General features: G+C 40.6%; 1 protein-coding gene across 39 annotated transcripts in view; it reads left to right on the top strand.

Annotated features, from left to right (window-relative positions):
• The window catches only part of KALRN (kalirin RhoGEF kinase), a 694928-nt gene that overhangs the window by 266007 nt on the left and 402129 nt on the right, over positions 1-26792 (top strand). For all 39 annotated transcript variants that reach the window (XR_012431622.1, XR_012431621.1, XR_012431625.1 and 36 more), the window contains exon 7: positions 25631-25822. Coding sequence is in view for 31 of the 39 variants with exons in the window: in XM_015446332.4 (XP_015301818.2) it covers positions 25631-25822 (192 nt within the window). In the remaining 8 variants the exon portion in view is untranslated. The remainder of the gene's footprint in view (positions 1-25630; positions 25823-26792) is intronic.

The following is a 26792-nucleotide window of genomic DNA, read 5'->3' as shown; positions in this document are numbered from 1 at the left end:
ACGAAGCATGTACCCAAGGACAAATGCTGGACACACGCTGGCTCTGAAACCTTCCAACTAGAAGTGACACATTTGCTTACATTCCATTGGCCAATGCCAATCACAGAACCACGTCTAATTTGAAGTGGCTGGGGACATCGTGCAGTCCTATCACATGCTGGGAAGGAGAGAGCAGAATGGTTGTGAACAGCTCTAATGACTAGCACACTGAAGGATGTTAGGTAGAGGTGAACATCATGAGACTTGCATAGAAAGATCACTCTGGCTGTATTGATGAAGGTTGTGAGACTAGGCAGGAAAATCATCAACACTGATTGTGTTATCAGTCTTGGCCACAACACAGTCTTGTGTCTTCATCTAAATATAAAGACTCATTCTCTTCCCACTGGTCTCCTGTAAATATATCTCATTTCTGTCTCCCTTTAATGTAGAGTAGCAAAGCAATTGATAACAGGTGATTAAGAACGTGAACTCAAATCTAATCAAGTCTGATTATTTGTGTGCCTTGTGGATTTTCCCTGGTGAGTTTTACAAATTCTGTGCCAGAATTTTCACATCACCCAACTGCCTGGCCCTAAGGCAGACAAACTCATTTTAATAAGAAACAAAGACAACCATAATTAGGGAGGTAAATCCACCACCAAGCCCCTAGAAACAGTGAACTTCAAAGTTAAATCAAAAGAGCCTTTGGTTTTGAATTATCTGTACAACTGCTCTTCTCTGCTAGTATGGATAACTGAGAGTTAACAGCACATCAAAAACCTTTCTTTGGACAGATTTACTGTTGAAGTCTCCATTTTAAGGAAGGAAATTTACTGAAGGGAAGTATCTTCTGGAACTGGGAGAGAGAAGAGATTTAGCATACAATAGCCAATTAGTGTGTCCCAGCCCATCTAGTAGCCTCCCTCACCGTGAATGCACACAGCACTCAGAGGCCTCCTTGGCCTGATTAGTCTGGATCTCCTCTCTGGCTTCAGGGTGAGGGAAGGGAAATCCCAGGGTTTTTGGATCAAATTGCCTGCACGCCTTTGCTTGATAAACATGGCCTGGTGCCTTCGTTAAATGGGAGGTTTAACATTTGTTATTAAAAGAAGCTTCCTGCAAAGAGGGATGTCAGCATCCCAAGCAGGTGAAAGGAGGGAATTACAGATTCCTTTTCTCTGGCCTGGGTGATGGATGTTGCTGCCAAGAAACAAATGTATGCAAGTGGCTACTGCTCGAGCTCAGTGACTACAGGAATGATCAGTTACTCAGGGGAAGTGGGAATGTGGATTGTTCCATAAATTCACTGCAGCATTTCTGTTCTTGGAAATTATACACACACATATACATATACCCACACATGTGGGTAGATGTATTACATGTATTACATGTAAATGTAAATATAGCATACTTTGTTTTAGGCTGCAGGTAAATCTTCTGGTATTGAATCTTGTTTTACCACACGGAAATAGGCCAGCGGTTCCTTATGTTTCGGGTAGTGCACAGATCTCTTTGAAATCAAATGAAGGTTGTGAATCCTCTCTTCAGAGAAATGTATATGAACACATTTTTAAAGACAGTTTCTGGAGATACAGGGGAATCCTAAAACCTGTCAATCAACCTCCCCAACTTAAGGTTCTAAGAACCTTATCACTTGTTTATTCACTCATTTAACAAATAATTAAAGATCAGACATTGTATTGGATACTGAGCATATAGTGGTGAACAAGACAGAGATGATTATGTCTCATGGAGAGTCCAGCGGGGAGATAGATGTTAAGTATATAATCTCACAAATAAATATATAATTACAAACTAATAAGTCTTATGTTGGAAAAGGAAGGGATGTTATGACAGAGTTTAAGAAAAGGGCCCAATTTAGATGGGGGGTGGCCAGGTCAGGTACATTTTTCAATCAATAATCTGCATTGACTTAATGATGATTGTTCATTCGTTGGTAGAAATTAATGGCCTGTGAATTGAAGTAACTCTATAATGTACCAAAGAACTTATAATTTAACGAAGTCCTAGGTATATCATTTTGTGACTGAAAATGATCAACTAATAACTTACCTGTTCAGTTTTATTTTCACATGTCAAGTTTTTATACATTGGTTGAAGACCCAATTCCAGCAAAGGTGACCATTACTGAGAGTATTAATTTGCTAGGGCTGCCATAACAATGTCATGGACTGGGTGGTTTGAGCAACAGAAATTTGTTTACTCACAGTTCTGGAATCTAAAAGTTCAAGATCAAGGTGATGGCAGGTTTAGTTTCTCTTGAGGCCTCTCTTCTTGGCTTGCAGATGGCCACCTTCTCACTGTGCTGCCAGGTGGCCTTTTCTCTGTGAGCACACACCCCTGGTATCTCTCTGTATGTCTTAACCTCCTTTTTTATATAAAGATACCACTCAGATTGGATTAGATCCCATCCCAATGGCCTCATTTTAACTTAACTACCTCTTTAAACACCCTGTCTCTACATGCGATCACTTTTTATCGTACTTGGGTGTTAGAGCTTCAACATATACATTTTGGGGCTCTGCAGTTCAATCTGTAATACAAAGAAATAATTGCATATTATTAAATCACAGAAGAAAAATCAGAAATTTTCTAAATTTTATCTATGAATTGGTACCAGGAGAGGCCATCAATTGTTAACAGACCAAGAGTGTGGGAGTGATACCCTACTAAATATAGTATATAAATAAAATGAAAAAAAGTTAAAATTGGTTGATCTTTAGATTTTTTGTCATAACATGTGTTTTTGAATTTCCCACTCGGAAATCCAGTTCTTTTGATCTTCAATTAATAATGATAATAATAACAACAACTCACCTACTAAACCCAGTAGGAAAATATTCTGTTGCTTCTTACAGTGCCTCAGACACCCAGCTTTCCTGAGCTCTCTGGGGTCTCCCTCTTTTTAAATTCTGCCTTCTGCTGTGGAAGCCTTTTGCATAAATTTTCTTTCCCCTGAGTGTGGCCCTCTACTCTGATGGGAGTATGGGCAGATGGAAGGGAAGTTGGGTGGTAATATGCACAGAACAGTCATCTAGCTATCTATGCTCTGGTTCTTCATGAGACTCGCAGGAGTACATGCAAACATAGCACAATCTTATTTACAATTTTAATTAGCTGGTTCTTTGGGAAAAATAAATTGCTAATGGCTTCTGTCTAGAGTTTTAAAATATGAAATGATATTCATTTTCTATTATGACTCTGAGGATTCACCGTAGTGATAACAATGTGCGGCTGGGCGGGGGAATCTTTCTGCTGCAGCATGCTTGATAGCTGTTTTAATCCCATTAATTCGCTTGCCAAAGGCACATATTGCCACTTGATGGTGTGCAAATCAGACCAGTTGCAGAAAAAAACTACAGTGTTCTCTCTTTGTTTTGAGGGAAGGTTACAAATGACAACACCAAGGAAAAATCAGATCTGGTACGAGAAAAATCAAGAGTCTGAGGCAGGCAGGTGGTCTCCCAACTCTAATCTCCCAACCCTAATCTGAGAAACCTTGCCCTTGGGCCCTGTGTCATCTTCGATTCTTGGCAGCCCTAAACCGTGATTCTGTGGCACTTCCCATCTCCAGACAGGCAGCACTTTTTAGAATGACAGAATTTCTAGATTTGATGTAAACACAACACACACACACACACAATTGTAATGTTTAAGTAGCCAGTGTTTGATGCTACCATAACTGCAAAACCCCTTAGTAGACATAGAACTTGTTTTAAAAAAAATGAAGAAGAGTTCAATCTTATGTAGTAAGCATTAGTCTTTTTAGTATATTTTTTTTCTCAAAGAATCACATAGGGAGCTTGCTAAACATGCAGATTTCTTTTTGACTATCACCCTAGTTCTGGAAAATCATAATCTCTTGGAGTAGGATCCCAGGATTGTAAAGAAGTTCCCCAAGTGATTTATATGCACATTAAATCAGATGACTGTTTTCTATGAAGATCTATATGTATTAAATAGTCACTTTCTAAAAGAAAACATTACAAGTTCCGAAAGACAGTTCACTTCCACCATGACAGTGTGAAGAACTCTGCAAACCTGTTATCCATTGAAACTAGTTCCATTGAAACCAGTGAAAAATTTTAAAACAAGCATTTAAAGTCTCTGGAAATGGTCCAAAATGCATACAGCAACTGAAAAACATTTATTCAAGAACATACACTAAAATTCAGTAAGAACAGTGAGCCTGTGGTATTTGAACTGAGACCCACTCTCTTCTTTCCCCTCCTAACTCAGTAAGTTTGAAACTACTCCACAAAGCTTCCACCAAGAACACAGGGTTCCTTTCCCCTCCACCCTAGTTTCCAGTTGAAGGAGTATCTTCCCAGGTGGGACATTTCTTATCCTGCCCCAAACTACCTGTTGCTGACGCCAAGTTCTGGGTGAATATGGCCCAGAGGTGGAGACTCCCTTCTACCCAGCCCTCGTTCTTAGAACAGTGGCTGTGCAATGTTTGCCAGGGCCCCAATCACCCTTAGGCAGAATTTCCATGTTGGGAGAGGTAAGCCAAGGAGACCTGAGGCTATTCATCTCATTCTACTGAGCATTCAGCTCCTAAAGTGGGCTGGGCTTCAGGAAAGCCCGCCATTGTCCCTAACCCCAGCTCCAGAGCTGCAGCTCAGAGATTTTGCTTGGGGTAGAAACAAACTGTAGAAAGAGAACTCCAAATCTTTCCCCAAAGGAACTGACTTCATGTGCAACAGAGGATGGAAAAGTTCAAGCCACTTCCAAAAATGCTCTTAGGGAGGTTATGGTGAAAGGAAATTAGGAGACGATTGGTAGATTCATTGGTGACATAGGCCGCATTTCAGGCAGGTTAGTTTGCCAGAGAGAATCAGGGAAAGAGATCTGGGGCCAGAAAAAATTTCAAGCATTGACTTCAGGAACTGTCTCTTCAAAGAGACCCAAATTTAATTGCTCATGTCTGTGGAATCACTTATGCCCCAGTACGTTGTTGAAAACAAGAGAGCAATCAGCTTGCAATTAATAGAATTAAATTCCATTGACAGCACCAGGGAAAAATGAGATCTGGTACAAGATCTGGTACCAGCTGGGTTTGATCAGGGAAAGAAAATCAGAGCACTGCCAAAGCCACTGTCATTGCAGGGTGCCTGTGAGCCTATCCAATGCTGTACTGCCCCCGGGAGCAACATTGGAGGCTACTTACTGTAGAAGTGTGGGGGAGTGGGAATAGACTTCACTACAATAATCCAGTCAGTCACTAAACAAATAAGCAAATAACAACAACAAGCTCCAAAAGAAGTGGGAGACTAGTACCCAGAGTTGCTCCTATATGGCCTAAAATGTCTAATTTTCAACAAAAAAGATTATGACACATGCAAAGAAACAGGAAAGTATGACCAGGAAAAAAAAAAGGATTCAAAATATGCACTAGAAAAAAATAAAAAACAGTCAACAGAAATCACCTGTGAGAGCAACCAGATGTCAAATTTTACAAAGACTTTAAAGTTGCTATTATAGATATGTTCAAAAAACAAACCATGGTTGAAGATTTAAATGAAAGCATAATTACAATGTCCCCATCAAACACAGAATATCAGTAAAGATAAAGACATTATCATTAGTATTATTATTTATTTTGAAATAGGGTCTTGCTCTATTACCCAGGCTGAAGTGCAGTGGGACAATCATGGCTGACTGCTGCCTCAATCTCCCAGGCTCAAGCAGTCCTCCTACCTCAGCCACCTGAGTAGCTAAGACTACAGGTGCATGCCACCAGGCCTAGCTAATATTTCTATTTTTTGTAGATACGGGATTTTGCCATGTTGCTCAGGCTGAGAGGCTTTTTTTTAAAAAAAGGAAATATGGAGCTGAAAAATACAATAACTGAGACAAAAATGTTTTAGAGAGGCTCAATGTAGATTTGAACTGGCAAGAAAAAAATAGAATTAACAATCTTGAAGATAAACTAATAGAAATTATGCAATATGAAGAACAGAGAGAAAAAAGAATGAGGACAAATGTACAGGGCTTCAGAAAAACATGAGACACCATTAAGTGCACCAACTGCTATGCATAATGGCAGTACCATAAGGAGAGGAGAAACAGGAAGAAACAGAAAAAATTATTAGATGAGATAGTGGCTGAAATCTTTCGAAATTTATTTTAAAATATTTATGACCAGGATGCTCAAGAAACTCCAAGTAGGGTAAATTCAACAAGATCCACAAGCAGACACATTATGGCAAAATACTGAAAGCCAAAGACAAGGAAAACCTTGAAAATAGCAAGAGAAAAATGACTTCTCTGTTACAAAGGAACCTCAATAAGATTAAAAGCTGATTTCTCATCAGAAACAATGGAAGTCCAAAGGAAGTAGGACAACATATTAAAAAGTGCTCAAAGGAAACAACTGTTAACGAAAAATACTATATCCAACAAAACTATCATTCAAAAATCAAGGTGAAATAAAACTATTCTGAGATAAACAAAAACTGGGAAAATTTGTTTCTAGCAGATGCACCTTATAAGAAATAATAAAGGAAGTTCTTCAAGCTAAAAGCAAGTGACCCTTGATGGTAATCTGAATCTACACTAAAAGACAAAGAGCACTGATAAAGGTAATTATGTGGCTATAAAAGACAGCATAAGCACACATTTCTTCTCCTTTTTTCTCTTAATTGATTTCAAAAGCAATCATAAAATAGTGTGTACATAATGTATTGTTGGGCCTATAACATAAAAATGTAATATGTTTTCCAGTGATAGCACAAAGGAGGTTGGTAGGAGCAAATTTGTATTAGGCTAAGGAAATTACTCCAGATGATAACTTCAATCCACAGGAACGAATACGGCGGCGATTCAGAAGTGATAAATAAGACTAATATGAAAAAAGCTATAAACATATAGTAATCCTCCTTTTCTGTCTCAGCTTCAATAAAAGACATAAAATTACAGAAAGTGATACTTATAACAATCTAATGTTTGGTTTGTAACATTTATAAATGTAATATGTATAAAATATGACAAAATGTGAGGAAAGGGGATAAAGCTCTGTACGAGTAACATTTTTATGTCTCACTGGAATTAAGTTAACATACAGCAGAAGCTGATTCTGATAAGTTAAGGTATATATGGTAAGCCCTAGAACAATTGCTAGGAAAATAACTCCCAAAGTATAGTGAAAAAAAATCAATCAGCAAAGATATTAAGATGCTACACTACAAAATATTCACTTATGCACAAAAAGCAGTACTGGAGTAACAGAACTATAAAAAAAGACATATAACGTATAGAAAAAAAGTCAAATGGCAGACATAAACTCTATTAATAATGACATTAAATGTGAAAGGATTCAATAATCCAATCAAAGGTAGAAATCGTCAGACTGGATTTAAAAACCAAGATCCAGTTAGTAGCACTGTCAAAAAGCATTTAAGACCCAATCTAACTGCTGTATACAGGAGGCACATTTTGGATTCAAAGATATAAATAGATGGAAAGTAAAATGATAGAAAAAGATGTATTATGCAAACAGCAATCACAAAAATAGTCAAGTGACTATATTAATAACAGACTCTTAAGTGCATCTTAAAAGAACAACAAAAAGTTACTAAAGATAAAGAGCAACGTTTTAAAGGAGAAGAACGTCACTCTATCAGGAAGATATAACAACTATAAGCATATATACACCTAACAAAAAAGTACCAAAATACACAAAGCAAAAACTGACAGAAATGAAGGAAGAAATATATAATTCAAGTGTTTTAACTGGAAACTTCAATACCCCCTTTTAATAATGGATGGAACAAATTAGCGGAAGGAAATAGAATACCTAATCAAAGAAACAGAAGACTATAAGCCAAATTGAACCAACAGACATCTATAGAACACTCCATCCAACAATAGCAGACTATACAATCTTCTCCAGGGCATGAAACATTGTCCATAATAGACCATATGCTAGGCCAAAAAACAAACCTCATGAAATAAAAAAGGATAGAAATAATGCCAGATATTTACCCCACCACAATGGAATGAAATTATAAATCGGTAACAGAAAGAATTTCAGAAATACATGAATATGTGGAAATTAAATGACATCTTCCTGAATATCCAATAGCTAAAGAAGAGATAAAAAGGAGAATTGGAAAATAATTTTAAATGAATGAAATTTTTGTACATCATACCATAACTTACATGATACAGCTAAAGTTGTGCTTAGAGGGAACATATAGTTGTAATGCCTATATTTAAAAAGCTAAAAAAAGTTCTCAGTAACCTAAACTTCCGCTTTAAAACACTGGAAAAAGAAGAGCAAATGAAACCTAAAGCAAGCAGAAGAAAGGAAATAATAAAGATTAGAGTAGAAATTAACTAGAGAATAGGAAAACAATAGAGAAATTTAATGAAATCAAAAGCTGGTTTATTGAAAAGGTCAACCAGATTTATAAACCTTTAGCTAGAACAACCAATGAAAAAAATTACTAGACTCAGAAATGAAAGAGGGGATATTATTACTTACCTTACAGAAACAGAAAGTATTATAAAGAGATGCTATAAGTAATTGCAAGCCAATAAATTAGATAATAAATGAAATGGACAGATTCATAGAAAGATAGTAACAACTGATACTGATTCAAGAAGAAATAGATAATCTGAATAGACCTATAGCAAGTGAAGAGATTGAATTAATAATCAAAGAGATATTCTCAAAGAAAAGCCCAGGCCCAGATGCTTCATCACTGAATTCTACCAAACATTTAAAGAAGAATTAGTACTCATTTTTTGTAAGCTTATGTTAAAAAAAAAAAAAAAAAAAAAAGATGAGGGAACACATCCCAGCTTAAGAGGCCAGTATTACCCTGATACCAAAACCAGATAAATCTGTCACATAAGAAGACTACAGACCAATATCTCTTATAAATATGGATGCAAAAATTTCCAACAAAATACTATCAAACCAAATCCAATTAGCCAGACATGGTGGTGCTCACATATAGTCCCAGCTACTTGTGAGGCTGAGGCAAAAGAGTTGTTTGACTCCAGGAGTTTTATGGCTGCAATGAGTTATAATCGTGTCATTGCATTCCAGCCTGGGGACAGAGCAGACCCCATCTCTGAAACAAACAAAAAGAAACAAAATCCAGGAACATACAGAAAGAATTACACACCATGACCAAGTGGGGGTCATCCCAGAACTGTGAGTTTGGTTTAACTTCAGTAGGAAAAAAAAAACCAAAAATCGTGTGGTCATCTCAATAGACCCAGAAAAAGCATTTGACAAAATCCAACACTTATTCATAATAAAAATACTCAACAAACTAGGAATAGAAGATAACTTCCTCAACCTGATAAAGGGCATCTACAAAAATTCACAGCTAATGTTATACTTAATAGTATACATGATACTTCCCCACTTAAGATCAAGAACAAGACAAGGACACTCTTGCCACTTCCATTCAATATTGGAGGGTCTATTCAGGGCAATTATTCAGGAAAAAGAAGTCATCCAGATTGGAAAGAAGTAAAACTATATTTTCAGATGACACAACCATGTATATGAAAAATCCCAAAACATTCAGTAAAAAACTATTAGAGCTAGTAAATTAGTTCAACAAGGTTACGGGATACAAAATGAATAAACAAAAATTAATTGTATTTCCATGCATTTAAAATGAGCCATTTGAACATGGAAATAAGAAAACAATTCCATTTATAATAGCATAAAAAAGAATAAAATGCTTGGGAATAAATTTAATAAAAAAAGCGTAAAACTTATACTCTGAAAACTATAAAGCATTGTTGAAAGAAATTGAAGATACAAATAAATGAAAAAAAAAGCTCATGTTCATTGATTAGAAGACTTAATATTGTTAGGATGGCAATACTCCTCAAATCCTTGATCTATAAATCCAGTATATCTCTATCAGAATCCCAACTGGATTCTTTGTAGAAATTGATAAACTGATTCTCAAATTCATGTGGAATTTTAGGAGATGCAGAATAGCCAAAACAATGTTGAAAGAGAACAAAGTTGGAAGACTTATACTATGCAATTTCAAAACCTAACACAAAGCAAAAGTAATTAAGAGAATGTGATACTGGCATAAGGATAGACATATAGATCATTGGAATAGAATTATGAGTTCATAAATAAACCCATGTGTCTGTGGTCAACATATCTTGGACAAGAGTGCCAATGTCATTTCATGGGGAAAGAATTGTCTTTTCAACAAATGGTGCTGGGACAACTGGATAGTCATAAGCAAAAGAATGATGTTGGACCCTTACCTTACACTAAATTAAAAATGGATAAGTTGGACATCATCAAAATAAAAAATTTGTGCATCAAAAACAACAGTGAAGAAATGAAAAGACAAACCACAAAATGGGAGAAAATATTTGCAAATCACTTATCCGATAAGGGAGTTATATCTGCAATCTATATAGAACTCTTACAACACAATAATAAAAAGACAACTCAATTAAAAATGTTCAAAGGATTTAAATAGATATTTCTTCAATAATATATACAAATGGTCAATAAGCACATGAAAATATGCTTGATATAATTAGTTATCAGGGAAATATAAATCAAAACCACAATGAGATACTACTTCTTACCCACTAGAATGCACTAGAATGGTTATAATCAAAACTCTGGCCAGGTGTGGTAACTCACGCCTGCAGTCCTAGCACTTTGGGAGGCTGAGTTGGGTGGATCCCCAGAGTTCAGAAGTTCGAGACCAGCCTGGCCAACATGGTGAAACCTGGTCTCTACTAAAAATACACAAAAAACTAACTGGGTATGGTGTCACACGCCTGTAGTCCCAGCTACTGGGGAGGGTGAAGCAGGAGAATCACTTGAACTCAGGAGGCAGAGGTTGCAGTGAGCCGAGATTGCACCACTCTGCACTCCAGGAATGTGTGTACCACTCGGTATTCACTCATTTGTCCATTCAACAAACTTTTGCTGACTGTGTCATTTACTAAACACTGAGAACAACAAGATTCATGAGACACAAAACTGTCTTCAAGGAGCTTGAAATTTAGTCATTCCCAAATTCATGTACCTAACGCAAACAGAATTTTGCCCACTAGAATATAAATTCCTAGAGGCAGAGCTTTATCTGTTTTATTCACAGCTGTATCTGCAGGAACTATAAGAATGCCTGGCAGTTAGTAGGTGCCTAAATAAATACTTGTTGAGTGAATGATGATGTTAAGCATGTCACCCTGAACACTATTTGAGCATCAGGGATGCAGAACTAGGAAGGTAGGGCCTTTAGTTTTGAGGGAGCCCAATAAGGCACGGCTCCAGCGGAAGGCTCTTGCAACAGAGCAAGACTCCGTCTCACCAAAAAAAAAAAAAAAAAAAAAAGGATATGGAGAAGTCAGAATGCTCATACATGGCTGGAGGAGTGTAAAATGGTATAACTACTTTGGAATACAGTCTGACAGTTCCTCAAATAGTTAAGCATAGACTTGCCATATGACCTAGTAATTCAATTCTTACGTATATACTCAAGAGATATGAAAACATATGTCTACATAAAATGTCCATACATTGTACACAAATGTTTGCAGCAACATTATTTATAATAACCAATAGGTGGAAACTACCCAAGTTTCTATAAACTGATGAATGGATAGACAAAACGTAGTATCTTCATATAATGGAATTATATTTATTTGGCCATAAAAAGGAATGACGTGCTAATATGTGTTACAACATGGATGTACCTTGAAAACATTTTGCTAGGTGAAAGAAGCTGGGAACCAAATACCACGTATTATTTGGTTTCATTTATTTGAAAAGTCCATAATAGGCAAATCTTTAGAGATAGAAAGTAGATTGGTTTTTGCTTAGAGTTAGAATGGAAGGGGTATAAGAGAGTTATATCTAATAGGTACAGAGTTTATTTTTGAGACAATGAAAGTGCTCTAAAATTGATTGTGGTGTTGGTTGTACATATCTGTATACTAAATAATATACTAAAAACCATTGAATTATACACTTTTTATTTTATTTTATTTCATTTCATTTCATTGAGACAGAATTTCACTCTTGTTGCGCAGGCTGGAGTGCAGTGGGGCGATCTCAGTTCACTGCAACCTCTGCCTCCTGGGTTCAAGCAATTCTCCTGCCTCAGCCTCCTGAGTAGCTGGGATTACAGGCACACACCACCACGCCCGGCTAATTTTTGTATTTTTAGTAGAGACGGGCTTTCGCCGTGTTGGCCAGGTTGGTCTGAACTCCTGACCTCAGATGATCCACCTCCTTTGGTCTCCCAAAGTGCTGGGATTACAGGCAGGAGCCACCGCGCCTGGCCTGAATTATACACTTTAAATGGACAAATTGTATGGTATATTGAAAAAAAAGAAGATAAGACAACTGAAGAGTGAGTGTTTTGTAAGTGGTCTTTACTTGCTTGAAGATATAACCCTCCTAAACATTAGGGAATGCCCATGACAGAGTGTGGACACCAACCCTGGTGGTGTTAGGGAAGCTGAAGCAGGAGGATCTGTGTGTACCACTCGGTATTCACTCATTTGTCCATTCAACAAACTTTTGCTGTCTGTGTCGTTTACTAAACACTGAGAACAACAAGATTCATGAGACACAAAACTGTCTTCAAGGAGCTTGTTAGTCATTCCCAAATTCATGTACCTAACGCAAACAGAATTTTGCCCACTAGAATATAAACTCCTAGAGGCAGAGCTTTATCTGTTTTATTCACAGCTGTATCTGCAGGAACTATAAGAATGCCTGGCAGTTAGTAGGTGCCTAAATAAATACTTGTTGAGTGAATGATGATGTTAAGCATGTCACAGTGTCTGTCACCAACCCTGAACACTATTTGAGCATCAGGGATGCAGAACTAGGAAGGTAGGGCCTTTAGTTTTGGGGGAGCCCAATAAGGCACGGCTCCAGCAGAAGCTGAACAACCATCACCTAGAAGGTGAATGAGAGCACTGATTTTCTTCAGAGATGGACATGCTTACAGTTCCCCAGGTGATACACACTAACATCCAGGAACTACCAGACTGCGTGATCTTTCAGGTTCCACTGATCCCAAACATCTTTGTTTCTGGGATTCTCATCCTAAAGACAGAAGCAAAGCCACTAAAAAGCAAACCCCCACCCCCTGACAAAAATAAACATAATCCAGTGGTTGCTGTTAACACTGGGGTTCCTAAGGCAGGCCTTTAGGGAACCTGTGATTACAAAGTACTGCATGTATACCCAGCCAGACCTGTTCTTACCGATCAAGTTGAACAGGATACAGTGTGTGTATCTCCACAGACAGCCTGGTGGGTGGAATTTCCCTTTTCTTCTGACTCAGTAGGAGCATTACAATTTATTTTCTGATCTGCTCAGGATTCATTTATGACCCTTGCCCTTGGCACGACTGTCAGCATTAAACTGGACCCAAAGGAGAGAGCAGTGTGCTTTGAACTCATCTCTGGTGAAGCTAGTGCATGTCTCTAAGGCAGCAGTCCAGCACTCTGACTGCCCACTAGAGTCACCTGGGAAGCTTTTTAAAAATGCCAAAAATACCACGTATAGGTTCCACTCTAGATTCTGATTTAACCGTACTGTGGTGACTCAGAAAATCTGTACCAGGCTGAGAACCAAGTTGAAAATCACTACCGGTCCAGGGTGAAGAAAATAAGCCAATTGACATTAGCCCTGAGGTCAGACTCTAAAGTTACCAAATAATTAGCCTGTGGACTTAGAGGGTGTCAGTTCATTTGTTTTGCTATAAGAGAATACCTGAGTCTGGGTAATTTATAAAGAAAAGAGATTTATCTGGCTCACAGTTCTGCAGGTCACACAAGAAGCATGGTGCCAGCATCTGCCTCTGGTGAGGGCCTTAGATTTCTTCCACTCATACTGGAAGATGAAACGCACTGGCATGTAGAGGTCACATGGCATGAGAGAAGACAGGGTCTATCTCTGTCTCCCAGGCTGGCAGGCAGTGGCAGGATCGTGGCTCACTGCAGCCTCAACCTCCAGGGTTCAAGCAATCCTCCTGCTTCAGCCTCTCAAGTAGCTGGGACTACAGGTGTGTGCCACCATGCTGGCTAATTTTTTAATTTTTTGTAGATACAGGGTCTCACTATGTTGCCCAGGTTGGTCTCAAACTCCTGGACTCAAGTGATCCACCTTGGCCTCCCACGGTGTTGGAATTACAGATGTGAGCCACCACGCCCAGCCCAGGGTCTTTTAACAACCAGCTTTTGTGGGAACTAATAGAGTGAGAACACACTCATTACCTTGAGGAGGAGCCATTCATAAGGGATCTGTCCCCTGACCCAAACAAGTCCCACTAGGCCCTACCTCCAACGTTGGAGATCAAATATCAACATGAGGTTTGCAGCGTCAAGTATCTAAACTACAGGAGAAGATGAGGACATTTCTCCGACGTCAAGAGTCTTCAGGGAGAAAGAGTGCCTGTGTTCTACTCCCTACTCCTTGTTCTCCACCCCAACCTTTCCAGATGTCCCATTTGCTTTTACCCCCCATCTCTATTCAGCCATGTTTGGGGATTGGTTCCTATTCGAACAGGAAGCACAGGGAAGCTCCTTGTCTTAGGCAGCCTTCTCAGTATTGCTCTAGTGCACACATGGCCTGGGTCCCTTCTGCAAGGCTCCTCTGAGCTGACCAGCAGGGCTTGGCTGCTGACTCAGATTTCTGATTCATGGTTGGCACTGCCTGGCTCAACCATCTCTCTTTATTGCTTATCCCCTTCAGAGCCCAGATTTCCCTCCTTTTCTCCCTCACTCCTGGTTCTCTACCCACAATCCTGGGACATTCTTTTCTGGCTTCCGTCCACTGCTTTCTGAGGTCCTTTGTCAGCATGTTCCTTAACCCAGGCTATTTGCTGTGTCCTCTTGGTGTTTGCCCCATGAGCCCTGTAGCTCAGTTGGCCCACCCACTTACACATACTCATCTACGGCCACTACTTGTTCTCCGTCAGGTCTGCAGTTGCTAAGCAGTTAATTTGTCTGAAATTCAGCCAAAGCTGATTTATGCCTTTCTTTGCGGTCTTCTGGAGTTGAGTGAAAGGCATGAAATGGTCTGTGAAACCTAGTATGTCAGATGAGATATGTACATGAGAAGTCTTGAACTGTAAAGCAGAACACAAATGTGAAGTGTCGATAATAAGCAGTGACAGTGCCATTTGGGGACAGCATGGTAGCCAGCTAGGAGTACCAGATGAAGGACAGAGACTGATTGCAGACATCACAGGTGAGATGTTTGCAAGTCAGGAAACTGAAGAGGTGTGAGAGATCAGGACCAGATGGGCAGATGGGAAGGGAGCAGTACAAAAAGCAGAAGTCATAGTTCCTTATGCAACCAGAGGCCCGGAAATAAAGGACTGTCTTCCGCAGCCCTTTCAGCTCTACTCTCAAAATATATTCAGAGTCTGGCCTCTTATTGCTGCCTCCATGGCTACCACCCTGATCCAAGCTGACATCAGCTCCTGCCTGGACTGCTGCAGTAGCTCTTACCTGGTCTCTCTGCCTTCACCTTTGCTCCCCAGCAGTCCATTCTCAACCCTTGGCTGGAGTGATCCTGCCTAAATGTGAGGTCCGTTACATCGTGCCACTCCTCTGCTTAAAATACCTTCATGTCTTCATGTCCTTCTCATGATGAAAGCTGAAGTCCCTTACCATGGCTTACTGGGCTCCAATAGACTGAACCCCACTTACCTTTCACATCTCAGCCTCTACAACTTATTAATTTGTCCCGGTCATCCTGGGATTCTTGCTGTTTCTTGACCCACCAAAGACATTCCTGCCTCATGGCCTTAGACCCTGCTGCTCCTCTTCCTGCAGATAGCCACATGGCTCACCCTCTTACTTCATTCAGGGCTGAGCTCAGGGGTCACGCTGTCCCGGCTTCTCTATCTTATGTAACACTCTCCAGCCCCATCATAAAATATGCCTTTTCCCAGGCATATTTTATGTAACACTGAAATAAACATATAGTAAATATTTATTAATTTATTGTCTGACTCTTCTACTAAAAGGTAAGCTCTGAGAGCATAGGAATTTTGTCTGTCTTGTACCTGGCTTGCACAATGTCTTGTATTGTTGAATTAATGAATGGATGAATAAACATATAGGATGACATATTTAAGATTCCGGCTATAAGGCAAGATACTGATGAAAGCAAAGAGTTGCCTGAATCCTGAACTTTCTCGCGGTTCTGTGGAGACAACGACCTGTTCCTCAGGGCAGCGGCTTCAGATTTACAGGTAGAGATTATTGCTCCAAGGCAGGAGGGGGCAAGAGAATTCCACCTACCAGGCTCCTGCTCATTCCGGAGCTAGGCTATTCTGGAAAATCCAAGAGCACATCAAGGGCCCGATGGGAAAGCTTCAGAGATGAAAACATGCATATTGAGTTCTCTCTCCAGAGGCCCTTTTTCTCTGGGCTATGAGTTTTAGATCTTCAGTAGAAATTTCTCATTGTCTTCCCTCAAGGGAGAGGGAAGTGCCCAGCTGTTGCATTTACAGCAAAGTAAAACAGCTGGGGCAGTAGGTGCTAACTGTAGCTCTGTGTACTTCCTTCTTAGTACTGTGATCCTAGGCAGGTTATTCAAATTTCTCAGAGCCTTACCACCTCATCTGTAAACAGGGGATAATGATAGTGCCTTTATCAGGGATGGCGTAAGGGTGAAATGGTAAAAGGTGTGCATTTTAGGCACAACATTTGGCATGATGTTATATTTGCAAATGTTCAACTATTGTTGTTAAGATTAGGCATGCTAGAAGAAATAGTTATTGTTCGGGAAAGCTCCTCAGAATTCCTAACTACAGAGATTCTCAAACATTGATGTGCATACCTATCACCTGGGACAATCTTGTTAAAATGCAGATTCTGATTCAGAAAGTTGGGGAAGGGCCTGAAATACTGCATTTCTAACCAGCTGCTAGGTGCAGCTGGTGCCTCTGATCAAGCTCTGAGTAGCCAGACCCTATTTAAAAAACGGTGGAGGGGGTCGGGGCGGCGGTTGGGGATAAAATGCTGATAAATACGTTTCCCGGAAGTCCTAGAGGCTCTAATTTCAACCTTAAAGGTAGCCTAAAGTTACTACATCCTAACCCAGAAAAGCTCCATTTTTCCTAATCACTTGCCTCACTGGGTGTCCCCTGAATCTGATTCCAGCTGTACCCATCCTTCCCTACCATTTCAATTTTGCAACGATGTCTCATACAAAAACACTTACCCTGCCCAAGGAGGTTTATTCAGAGCTGAGAGAGAGAGGAGCTTCTCTTTTTTCTTTTCTTTTCTTTTTTTCTTTTTTTTTTTTTTTTTTTTGAGACTGAGTCTCGCTCTGTCTCCCAGGCTGGAGCGCAGTGGCGTGCGGCTCACTGCAAGCTCCGCCTCCCAGGTTCACGCCATTCTCCTGCCTCAGCCTCCCGAGTAGCTGGAACTACAGGTACCCGCCTCCACGTCCGGTTAACTTTTTTTTTTTTTTTTTTTTTTTTTTTGTATTTTTAGTAGAGACGGAGTTTCACTGTGATAGCCAGGATGGTCTCTATCTCCTGACCTCGTGATCTGCCCGCCTTAGCCTCTCAAAGTGCTGGGATTACAGGCATGAGCCACCACGCCCGGCCTGTCTTTTTTCTGAAAGCTGTTCCTGGGTTTCCTGTGGCCTTTGGACATATGGCCAGGCGCTTGTTTTCATGACTGCTTAATGGTTTGTAAAGCAATTGCTGGAGGAAACATTGCTACGGCAAGCCAGGCCAGAGGGACAGGGCTCATGAGCCAGTGTTATCTTTGCTGAGCACCGGCGCTATTCCTGTTCCTTTTCTCTCTCCATCCGGCAGTGACAGATGGCCTCCACATGGTTTGACCTCCTGTTTGGCCAGACCTGATCAGATAGTCATCAATCAGCTGCCCCATTTGGCCCCCCAGAGGGCACCCTGTGGTTCATGGGAGGCAGAAGGTGGAAGTTTCCTTTAGAGCTCATCATATCTCATAGCTATTGTAGTATAATTTCAAGCATGGGCAGTTCTTATTCCAGATGTTACTATCCCAGGGTCCATATGTTTCGAGGTGGGATCAGCAGGTTTACATGGTAATGTGAAACTAATTAATCATAAACTAATGATTTAACAGCTTTAGGACCCAAAGTGAGTTTTGTACTGGCAAAGATGTAAGTAATACATACGGTGTTATTAAGCTGGAGAAAGGAGATGAGGCTGAGCTTTTTCCATTGCTTTGACACAATCTCTTTATTTTCTTACTGATACTCAATGTTACTCACAAGGTCTCTGAAAACTGTATTGGAAAATCTCCAATTACTATTATTCATGGCTTTGAGATTGAGAAAATAAAAATTTACGTTAATATAAGCTGCAGGGCACAAGAAAAAGGGAGCAATAAGCAGAGGGGCCATGTAGAGAGGAAATCAAGATGCCGGGGTTCTAGTCTCATTCTTCCTCTTTCTTTGAACATGTTGCTTGACTGATATATCAGACATTAGGTAGATACAAGCAATGGCTCGGTTCCTTTTTTTATTTCCTAACTGTAAAATGAGTTTGTTGCATGAACTTGGCTTCTAAAAACTTTAAATAAAGTGTTTTTCATTCTTTTCCTGAGAAAAGCAGTTTTGGTCATTTCATTAAAACCTGTTTATTCTACTATGTGTAAATTGTGCTTCACTAAAAAAATATATTTTTTTGCTGAAGTCAAAAGAGGTGAGGACATTTGAGTAATTTCAGCTCTGATGGAGTACAACCCAGCTAAATATATTAAAGATATATTAAAATAATTTTTTAAATTAAAATTAAAAATACCAAATACCTGTAATCCCAGTAGTTTGGGAGGCTAGGAGAGAGGATTGCTTGAGTGCAGGAGTTAGAGTTCAGCCTTGGCAACATGACTAGAATCCATCTATAAGAAAAAGGAAATTTAAAACACCAAATCTATTAAAGTTAAAAATACCAATAAATCCCTAGCATTATTTATAGTAGGGAAGAAATAAACTACAAACAACAACCTTTGCACCTCAATAAAAAGAGTGAATTGATAAAAGTAGGAGGTTGAACATAAATTCCCTAGCTCCATCAGGTATTTTGACATCTGATATTCTGATTATTAACTTCAGTGGGGAGGGAGAGTCTCCTCTGTATAGTTTTAATAACCCTTTTCTCCCTGATCATTTGTATTATATATAAATTATATATATATAAAATATATATACCAAAATTATTTTTTTTAACTTTTCTATACATAATAGAGATGAGAAAAAGACCCTAAAGAAAAGTTCCCACCATCATGTATATCTGGTACAAAATAAGTATTCAGGCCAGGCGCAGTGGCTCACACCTGTAATTCAAGCACTTTGGGAGGCCAAGGCAGGCGGATCACTTGAGGTCAGGAGTTCGAGACCAGCCTGGCCAACATGGTGAAACCCCGTCTCTACTAAATATACAAAAAATTAGCCGGGCGTGGTGATATGTGCCTGTAATCCCAGCTACTCGAGAGGCTGAGGCAGGAGAATTGCTTGAATCCGGGAGGCGGAGGTTGCAATAAGCCAAGATCATGCTACTGCACCCCAGCCTGGGCAACAGAGCGAGACTCTGTCTCAAAATAATAATAATAATAATAAGAAGAAGAAGAAGAAGAAGCATTCAATAACTGGTAGTATTTGGTTGTGCTTCCCTGGTATGTATAATGTTTTCTCAGCTGAGGCAATACTGTTTATATTTTGTAGTAGCTTTTTGATTGAGCATTTGATTTTCATTTGACCTGAATTATTTTGCTGAGTACCTTGGCTCTCAGCTGGTTGTTTGCCTGGCCTCCCTCCCTTGACTTTTGGATTTGGAGAGTCAAGGTCTCAAGAGCTTGTTGAGAGGACAGAGCCCCTCAGGGAAAGTGTCCCCTAAGTGGTGGTTATACCTTGCCTCCTGTGTTGATCTGACAGGCAGATCACACCTTTCATTTTCATAATAATGATTAAAAAGCTGTAGCCCCGTTAACTGGAAAGGAATTGAGAACCCTGTGCTCAGGACTTGTTCCTTGCAGAGATGAAACAACTCTTTGATGAGCCCACTCTGTCTTTCTCCTGCTGAAGACAAGTCACGTTGCCCATAGACCACAAAGTGAAGAACCCCAACACCCAGCATGGGGAGGAGGCTTCTGTCACCTTTTGTAACACAGTTTGCAATAAGGAGAAGAACCTGTTTCCTTGTATGAGGACAAGATGGCCCAACTTCTGAGTGTTCTGGATTTGACTATCACATGCCAAGGTGGTGGAGGCACCCCAAGAAGACTATCTCAAGAGATAAAAGCTTTATTTTTCCAACTTAAGGTATGGAAGGACATTGTATTGAAATAACATGGCTCAGAAAGCACCTTATGGGCTGATTCTGAATCCTCTGATCTCTCTGGGTCAAGGAAAAACTTATAGACAATTCTGAGCTCCAGACCTTTAACTCCTAGGGGAAGAGCGTCTGCAGCAGAGGGTTTGTGGCATGTAGGGCATAGCCTGGTAAGTGGCTAGGGCAGCATTAACAGCTGTAGTAGGGAATAGTGGGAACCTTGTGTTGTGCTCTCTGTGAAAGACAATGAGACTTCACTTTTTTGCCTCTTGTTGGAATCGTTGATAGATTTTTCTTTTTGTTGTACTTTTTACTAATACTTTGATTTGGTATGCACTTAACGTGGGGAGCTAATGCCAGTCTCCTAGAACTGAATGAGGGAAAACATATGACATTCTTTGCACTATTGGTTCTGTGCCAGGCATCTGGCTGGATGCTTTATGTTATCTCATGTAATCCACAGAGAGTGTGTCTAATTCAGAGTGGGGACCTGTGACCACAGGAGTGTAAAGTTCCCCTCTGCTTTTAGGAGTGAAATGAATGGGATTCAAAGAATACCTTCTCTTGGCAATGATCTTCTCTTATAATCAGCCCCTGACACATAGGTTAAGGTTACCAAAATGATAACTTGCATCAACTGATTATTTCTAGAATGACCAGTATCTCTTTCAGTATACCACATAAGAAGTCACAAAGAGAATATTTAGCTAAGGTTTTTAATGGAAAGCTATCATTATCTTGTTTTTTGTAGCCAGTAGGCGTAAGCCAGGAATCAGGTTGGAAGTGGGAGCCCTTTTGGCGGGGCTGAAAACTTTGATCAAGATTCTGCCAAGCAGTTCTTTCAGGACAAGGACTCTGCTCCACCGATTTCAGTTAATCACAGCAGGGGACAAGGCCTCAGAAGAAGGGGCTCTCCATCCTGTCATCTCCCGTTAATGACTGCAGGAATTAAAAAAAGAATTTTGTGGGTAACAAAAGTGAGGGCGGGGTGTCAATATACATGGTTTTTAAGTTATTGAGATTTTGTTGGAATTTAGTTATTTTTCTTGTTTGTGAGGAGGAGAGGCTTTAGGGGGAGGTAAGATGGGGTAGATGATGCAACAGACCATGCTGCAGGTGCATTGCCTTCTGCAGGGTAGATTGTGTCTATACCTTGGGCTGTGCCATACTTTGGATAATGATAATAATTTAATAACAACATATATAGACTGCATATATAGGGGAGTTTAAATTTAATAAATCAGTTTTGAGGTAAGGATTTAAGAAGACACATATCAAGCTAGAATTATTAGTCAAGTTATTATCTTCTGGCCAGGGAAGCTGGTTAGTCTGAGCATCTCAGTTGAGGGGAACGGGCTAAAGAGGAGAGGGGGAGAAGGGCCTCTGGCCCTTGGTCACCTGGAAGCTGAAGGACTCAGGGGGTCCAGCTCCAGCCTTGGTCCTCACACTACTGGGCAGTGAGCAGAGCCAGCATCTCAGCCTGCTGAGACATGGACAGCAGGCCTGGAATACATGTACCTCTGGAGTAGGCAGCACTATGCTCCTGGTCTCCTGGAACTGACATTACTTACTCAGAAATGGAATGTCTGAGATCATTAGGTCAACTCCCTCACAGATGAGGAAACTGAGGCACAGAGAAGTCAAGTGACATCTCAAGTGAATACCAGAGCTGGGACCAAAGCTCGTGGCTCTTGATTCCTGGCCCAGTGACTTTAATGCCCTTGACTAATGGGCAGCTCTGCAGATGGAAAGGCATTGAAGGCTGGCAGGGAAGAATGGGAGAGCCAGGCAGATGGAAGAGAGTGGAGGGGGCAGCTGGTAGGAAATGGGAAGGCTGTAAAGAGCCAAAATATCCATTCCTCTTGGCCATGTCCCAAGGACAAACATAACTCCCAAGTGTTCCTAATAAGGGCATAAACAGTCACCCAAAAGAACCACACAAATGGATTGACCAAAGGCCATGAAATGTTGTTTATGCTTAATGAGTAAGCACTCCTATTTATTCAGACTCCTAATCCAGCTCTTTAACCTCATTCTTTCCTTTTAAGTCATTGGAGGCCTTCCTTGCCATTACTCCCTTCTCATTTGTTGTGTGGCTATCCTTGTACCCAGAGACAACTGCAGTTTAGAATCTATCTGCCCATTTCTCTCAGGTTCTGGGGCAAAGGAAAATGAAGAAGAAGATGATGAACTTGGGCAATGTGACTTGCCTGAAGCATTTGATATTCTGAAAAGGGGCTATAGGAAAGAACAATGAGCCAATTCATAAGTCAACATTATGTTTATCCCTCTATTATGAGGGATACTGCCTCTACTTCTTTTGTGAGGCATAATTATTTATTAGTTTTAGCAAGACATTTCTCTGCCTGCTGATAATGAAACAAAAAAAGCATTTACTGTGCTACTCTAGAATGTGAACTGTAAGCTGTGGTCTTTTTTTTGTTTGTTTATTTGCTTTCAGTTTTAATCTAGGATCACAGGCTTAGAGGTTGAAGGGGACCATGGAGGACTGCCAGCCTCCCCACCCTCTTTCATGCGGGGAGCCTCTTCCCGACAGCCCTGCCGGTGGTTCAGATCCCTTCCCTCTGAATCCCCACAGAGAGTCGTTTCTACCTCTGTGGAAGCACTTGCTTCATTTTGCCTTAAATTACAGTTATTTGAGGACTTGTCTTAAGCCTCAGCTGTGAGCCCCTGTGGGCAGGGGGTGGATGGGCAGGAATCCTATCTTATTCCTCTTTGATCTCCTACAGCCCCCAACACAGAGCCTGGCCCACTCTCCATAAATATTTGAATGAGTGACAAGGTGTTAAGAGTCTACAGAGGCAGCCACAGTTGGACACCTCTAATAGCTAGAAAGTTCTTCCCAAAAGTAAGCAGAAATATGCCTCCCTGTGTGCCTTGGGAGGGAGAAGAATGTAATAGGCAGTGATGACAAAGGGCTGGGTGTCTATAGGATATATCTGGGGACAGGGTAATGACTTGCTCTTACTGCTTTTCTTGCATTCCATCTGGCCAGAGTACACAAGGCCTTTCTCCAGGACAGGAAAACCCAACAACCTAGATAGATCTGGGTAAGGGGACAGGGGCATGGATTCCAGGATTTGAATCCAGTTTGGGAGGACAGCTCTATCAGACCCTGTCAGTGTCCCAGCCATATGGCCTCAGTCTGCCCTGGGGGTCATCGGCAGGTGATTCTCGTACAGACTGACCACTTCCTGCATTTATCTGCGGTGATCACTCTCTGACCTCAGAAGTGGGCTTGGTCTGTTTGTGGGTTCGGATAGGAATGCCAGGAACTTACCCCAGGAAGGACCTTCAACCAAAGATCAGTGGGACTTAGTGCATCAGTAACCCCGATTCCTCACCCCTCAGTGGGACAGCTCAGAGGTATGTTTTATAGTTTCTCAAAAGGTCTCAACAGGGATTGAACCCCAGTTGCTCATATAACTTAACATATCCTTTATTCATTTCCCTCCCTTTCCTTGTTGACTTCCCCTCCCTTTCACTATGCTTCCTGGGACCATGCCCAAGTAAACTCTGTCTCCCAAATAATTGTCTCAAGGTCTGCTTTGGGGAGAACCCAAAGTAAGACAATGACATGAGCAGGAGATTTGAGGGACTTCCCATACTATTCTTCCCATAGAAGATAAAACTGTCTGGCTCTTGAATTTTTAAAAAAGAAGATAAAACTGTCAAAATCAGTGTGTGCTTTCCCTTCCTCCTTCTTCCTTTCTATTTTTAAGTGCAGAGTGGTTTTTCTGTCACTTCTATAAATAGAGTTTAATTTTCAGTAGAATTTGTGTCCTAACTCAGAAAACAAGGCTGCAAATGGTTCCTACAACTTTGAGGGATAGTTATTTCCCATAACAAGAATCAGTAATATCCTAGTTCTCTTAGGGAAATGCACTATGTTAGAAAGGTCTCAGGACAGATTAATAAAAGAGATGACACATAGGGGTCATTAGACATCAGGGTGGATTTGTGTAGAAGTTCTTCACTTAACTTTTTAAACTTCCACAGAGACATTTTAAATTAAGAGAGACCCTACCAACCTGGCCCAGGTTTGGGACGGAGTGCTTAGAAGTCAGGGACAGCTAAGACGAATGGGGACCATGAGAGAGGAAAATAAAGAACCTTCATTAAACCTACTCAGTATTAATGAACTACACCTGAGTTGATAGAACCTAGAGAAAATGCTGTTACTGCAGAATATGTATAATCATTTGAGAAGATTTGTAACAAAGAATGAAGGCGTGTGAATAATCTGCCTCCCTGGTCCTCCTTTATGCAGACATATTGTGTGATTTGGAAAAGCTCCCTGTGGATGCCACAACCTTACCCGATTGTTTTGACACCTCAGATAACTAATAGGAGATAGCAGTTAAAAATAGCCATAATCACTACTGTCTTAGGTTTGTGAGGTTTTTCTTTTGTCTTGTTCCTTCCTGGAGCATTTTTCAGTGACCTAATAGGAAACAGCATACATGTTCATGAATTTTTAATTAGCAAGCAAAGATGAGAATGAATGTAAACAAAACACAAGATGACAGGAGACAATGGGCCAAGAGAGCCCCTCCTTGATGCCTTTTGGGGTACCCACAGATGCCTTTTGGGGTCAGGTGGGAAAATCTTCCTAAATCAAGCAGGGTTAAGAAAGGGCTTCACAGACCTAATTATTAGCATCGAAAAGTGTGTGGCTTCAAATGCTGTCTTTCTTTAAACCCTGTTTGATGACCAGTGCCTCAGCTCTTTTGGCAGGGCTGAAGGAGGTAGGAGGAAGGTGGGGACATTTTGCCAGGTGATAGGAAGATGTGGAATTACCGTGTCTCCTCTGCCCTCTTTGATGAGTACTTCTGCCCTGTTTGTTGTGTGTAGATGGCAATAGTGTCCTGGGTACAGCTCTCCCCTGAACAAGAGAGACGTCTCTGCCTCCTTTAGCTTGTGCCCTCGTCTGAGCCACCACTTCCAAAGAGCGCTCTTGAGAGTTATGTGCCATCCCTGGGAATGATCGCATAAGATGGTTGTGAGGATTACATAAAGCAGTCCATGTGAAGTGACTGCATGAAAGTGCATTAATAGTTGGCACAAAATCTATGCTGGGGTTCCCCACAATGAGAGGTCCCTGCTATCTACTGAAATTGAATTGTAGAAAAAGATTTCCCTTGGGCCAAAAACAAATACACTAGTATGGCCTGTACCAACCTCTCTCAGACTTTTGTTTTGGGCAGCTCCCTACCCCGAATATGTGCCCCACAAGAGTGCCCAGTGGATGTCTTTTGAGCCTGCCCCACTGAGCACTCCCCTTTGCTTTCTAGAACGCCTATGTCAACATCAACCGCATCATGTCCGTGGCTTCCCGCCTCTCCGAGGCCGGCCACTATGCCTCACAGCAAATCAAGCAGATCTCCACCCAGCTGGACCAGGAGTGGAAGAGCTTCGCCGCTGCCCTGGATGAACGCAGCACCATCCTCGCCATGTCTGCTGTGTTCCACCAGAAGGCTGAACAGGTAAGGCCCAGAATCCTGCAGCAGCTGCTGTTGGTGGGAAGGGTTGGGGATGGACAGGAAAGGGCTGGAGCGGAGCACACACACTCTCTATAGAGTGCTCCGCCTGTCTTTTTGAAACACTGAAGACCCTGCAGAGTCATTGCAACATTAACCTATGTTCGACCACATTCATGGCCCCTGTGTGCACAAAGAAACATTGGTAACTCTTGGTGACTTTGCTTGTCATACAAACAAGAGGGTACCCAGAGCCTTTTTACATTTTGCTTGGTAGTGGTTGTGTATGCACGTGTGCATGTGTGGGCTGTCCGCGTAGTGTGCATTCTCAGAACACAGATCAAAGGGGTGAATGTAAAGTGATCATTGAGGTGCTGAGAGCAGGGGGAAACTAATTTTACATGAAGCATTTGCTATGGATAATGGTAATATAATAATAATATAATGGATCAAGATAATAATTACTCGTACTTACTAAGTGGCCAGGCATTGGCCAGTTGCATGATAACCCATTTTACAAAGAGGAATACTGAAACTCAGAGACATTAATTGATTGGCCTGCCTAAGATTCCACGATGTGTTGGAGCCTGTATTGAACCAGCTCATAGAGAGACAGTTGTTAAATTTTCAGGAATTTTGTGAGCTGGTTATCACATTCTAGCTATTGGTTAATTATGTAGGTTTATAATTAAATATGTTATGTTAAAAGCAAAGTTAATAAATGCTCAAAACTCATCACTTGCTAATTATTTTACAACCTCTTGTTATTACCTATGTTCTTGAAATCATTTTTATGCATTTATGTTTTTCTGTGGCGGAAATACCATACAATTGTGTGCTATGTATGGATTACTCTTCCCAACTCCATGTTGGTGATGTCACACTGGTAGCTTAAAATATACCATGGTAGGAGTTTCATATTATAGAAATTATCAGATGCTATAAACCAGGGATTAATTCATTGCTTTATTGTTGC

This window comes from Macaca fascicularis, chromosome 2 (genome assembly GCF_037993035.2).
Source record: "Macaca fascicularis isolate 582-1 chromosome 2, T2T-MFA8v1.1".
Lineage (NCBI taxonomy): Eukaryota > Metazoa > Chordata > Mammalia > Primates > Cercopithecidae > Macaca > Macaca fascicularis.
This window is presented reverse-complemented; position numbering and strand designations above follow the sequence as displayed.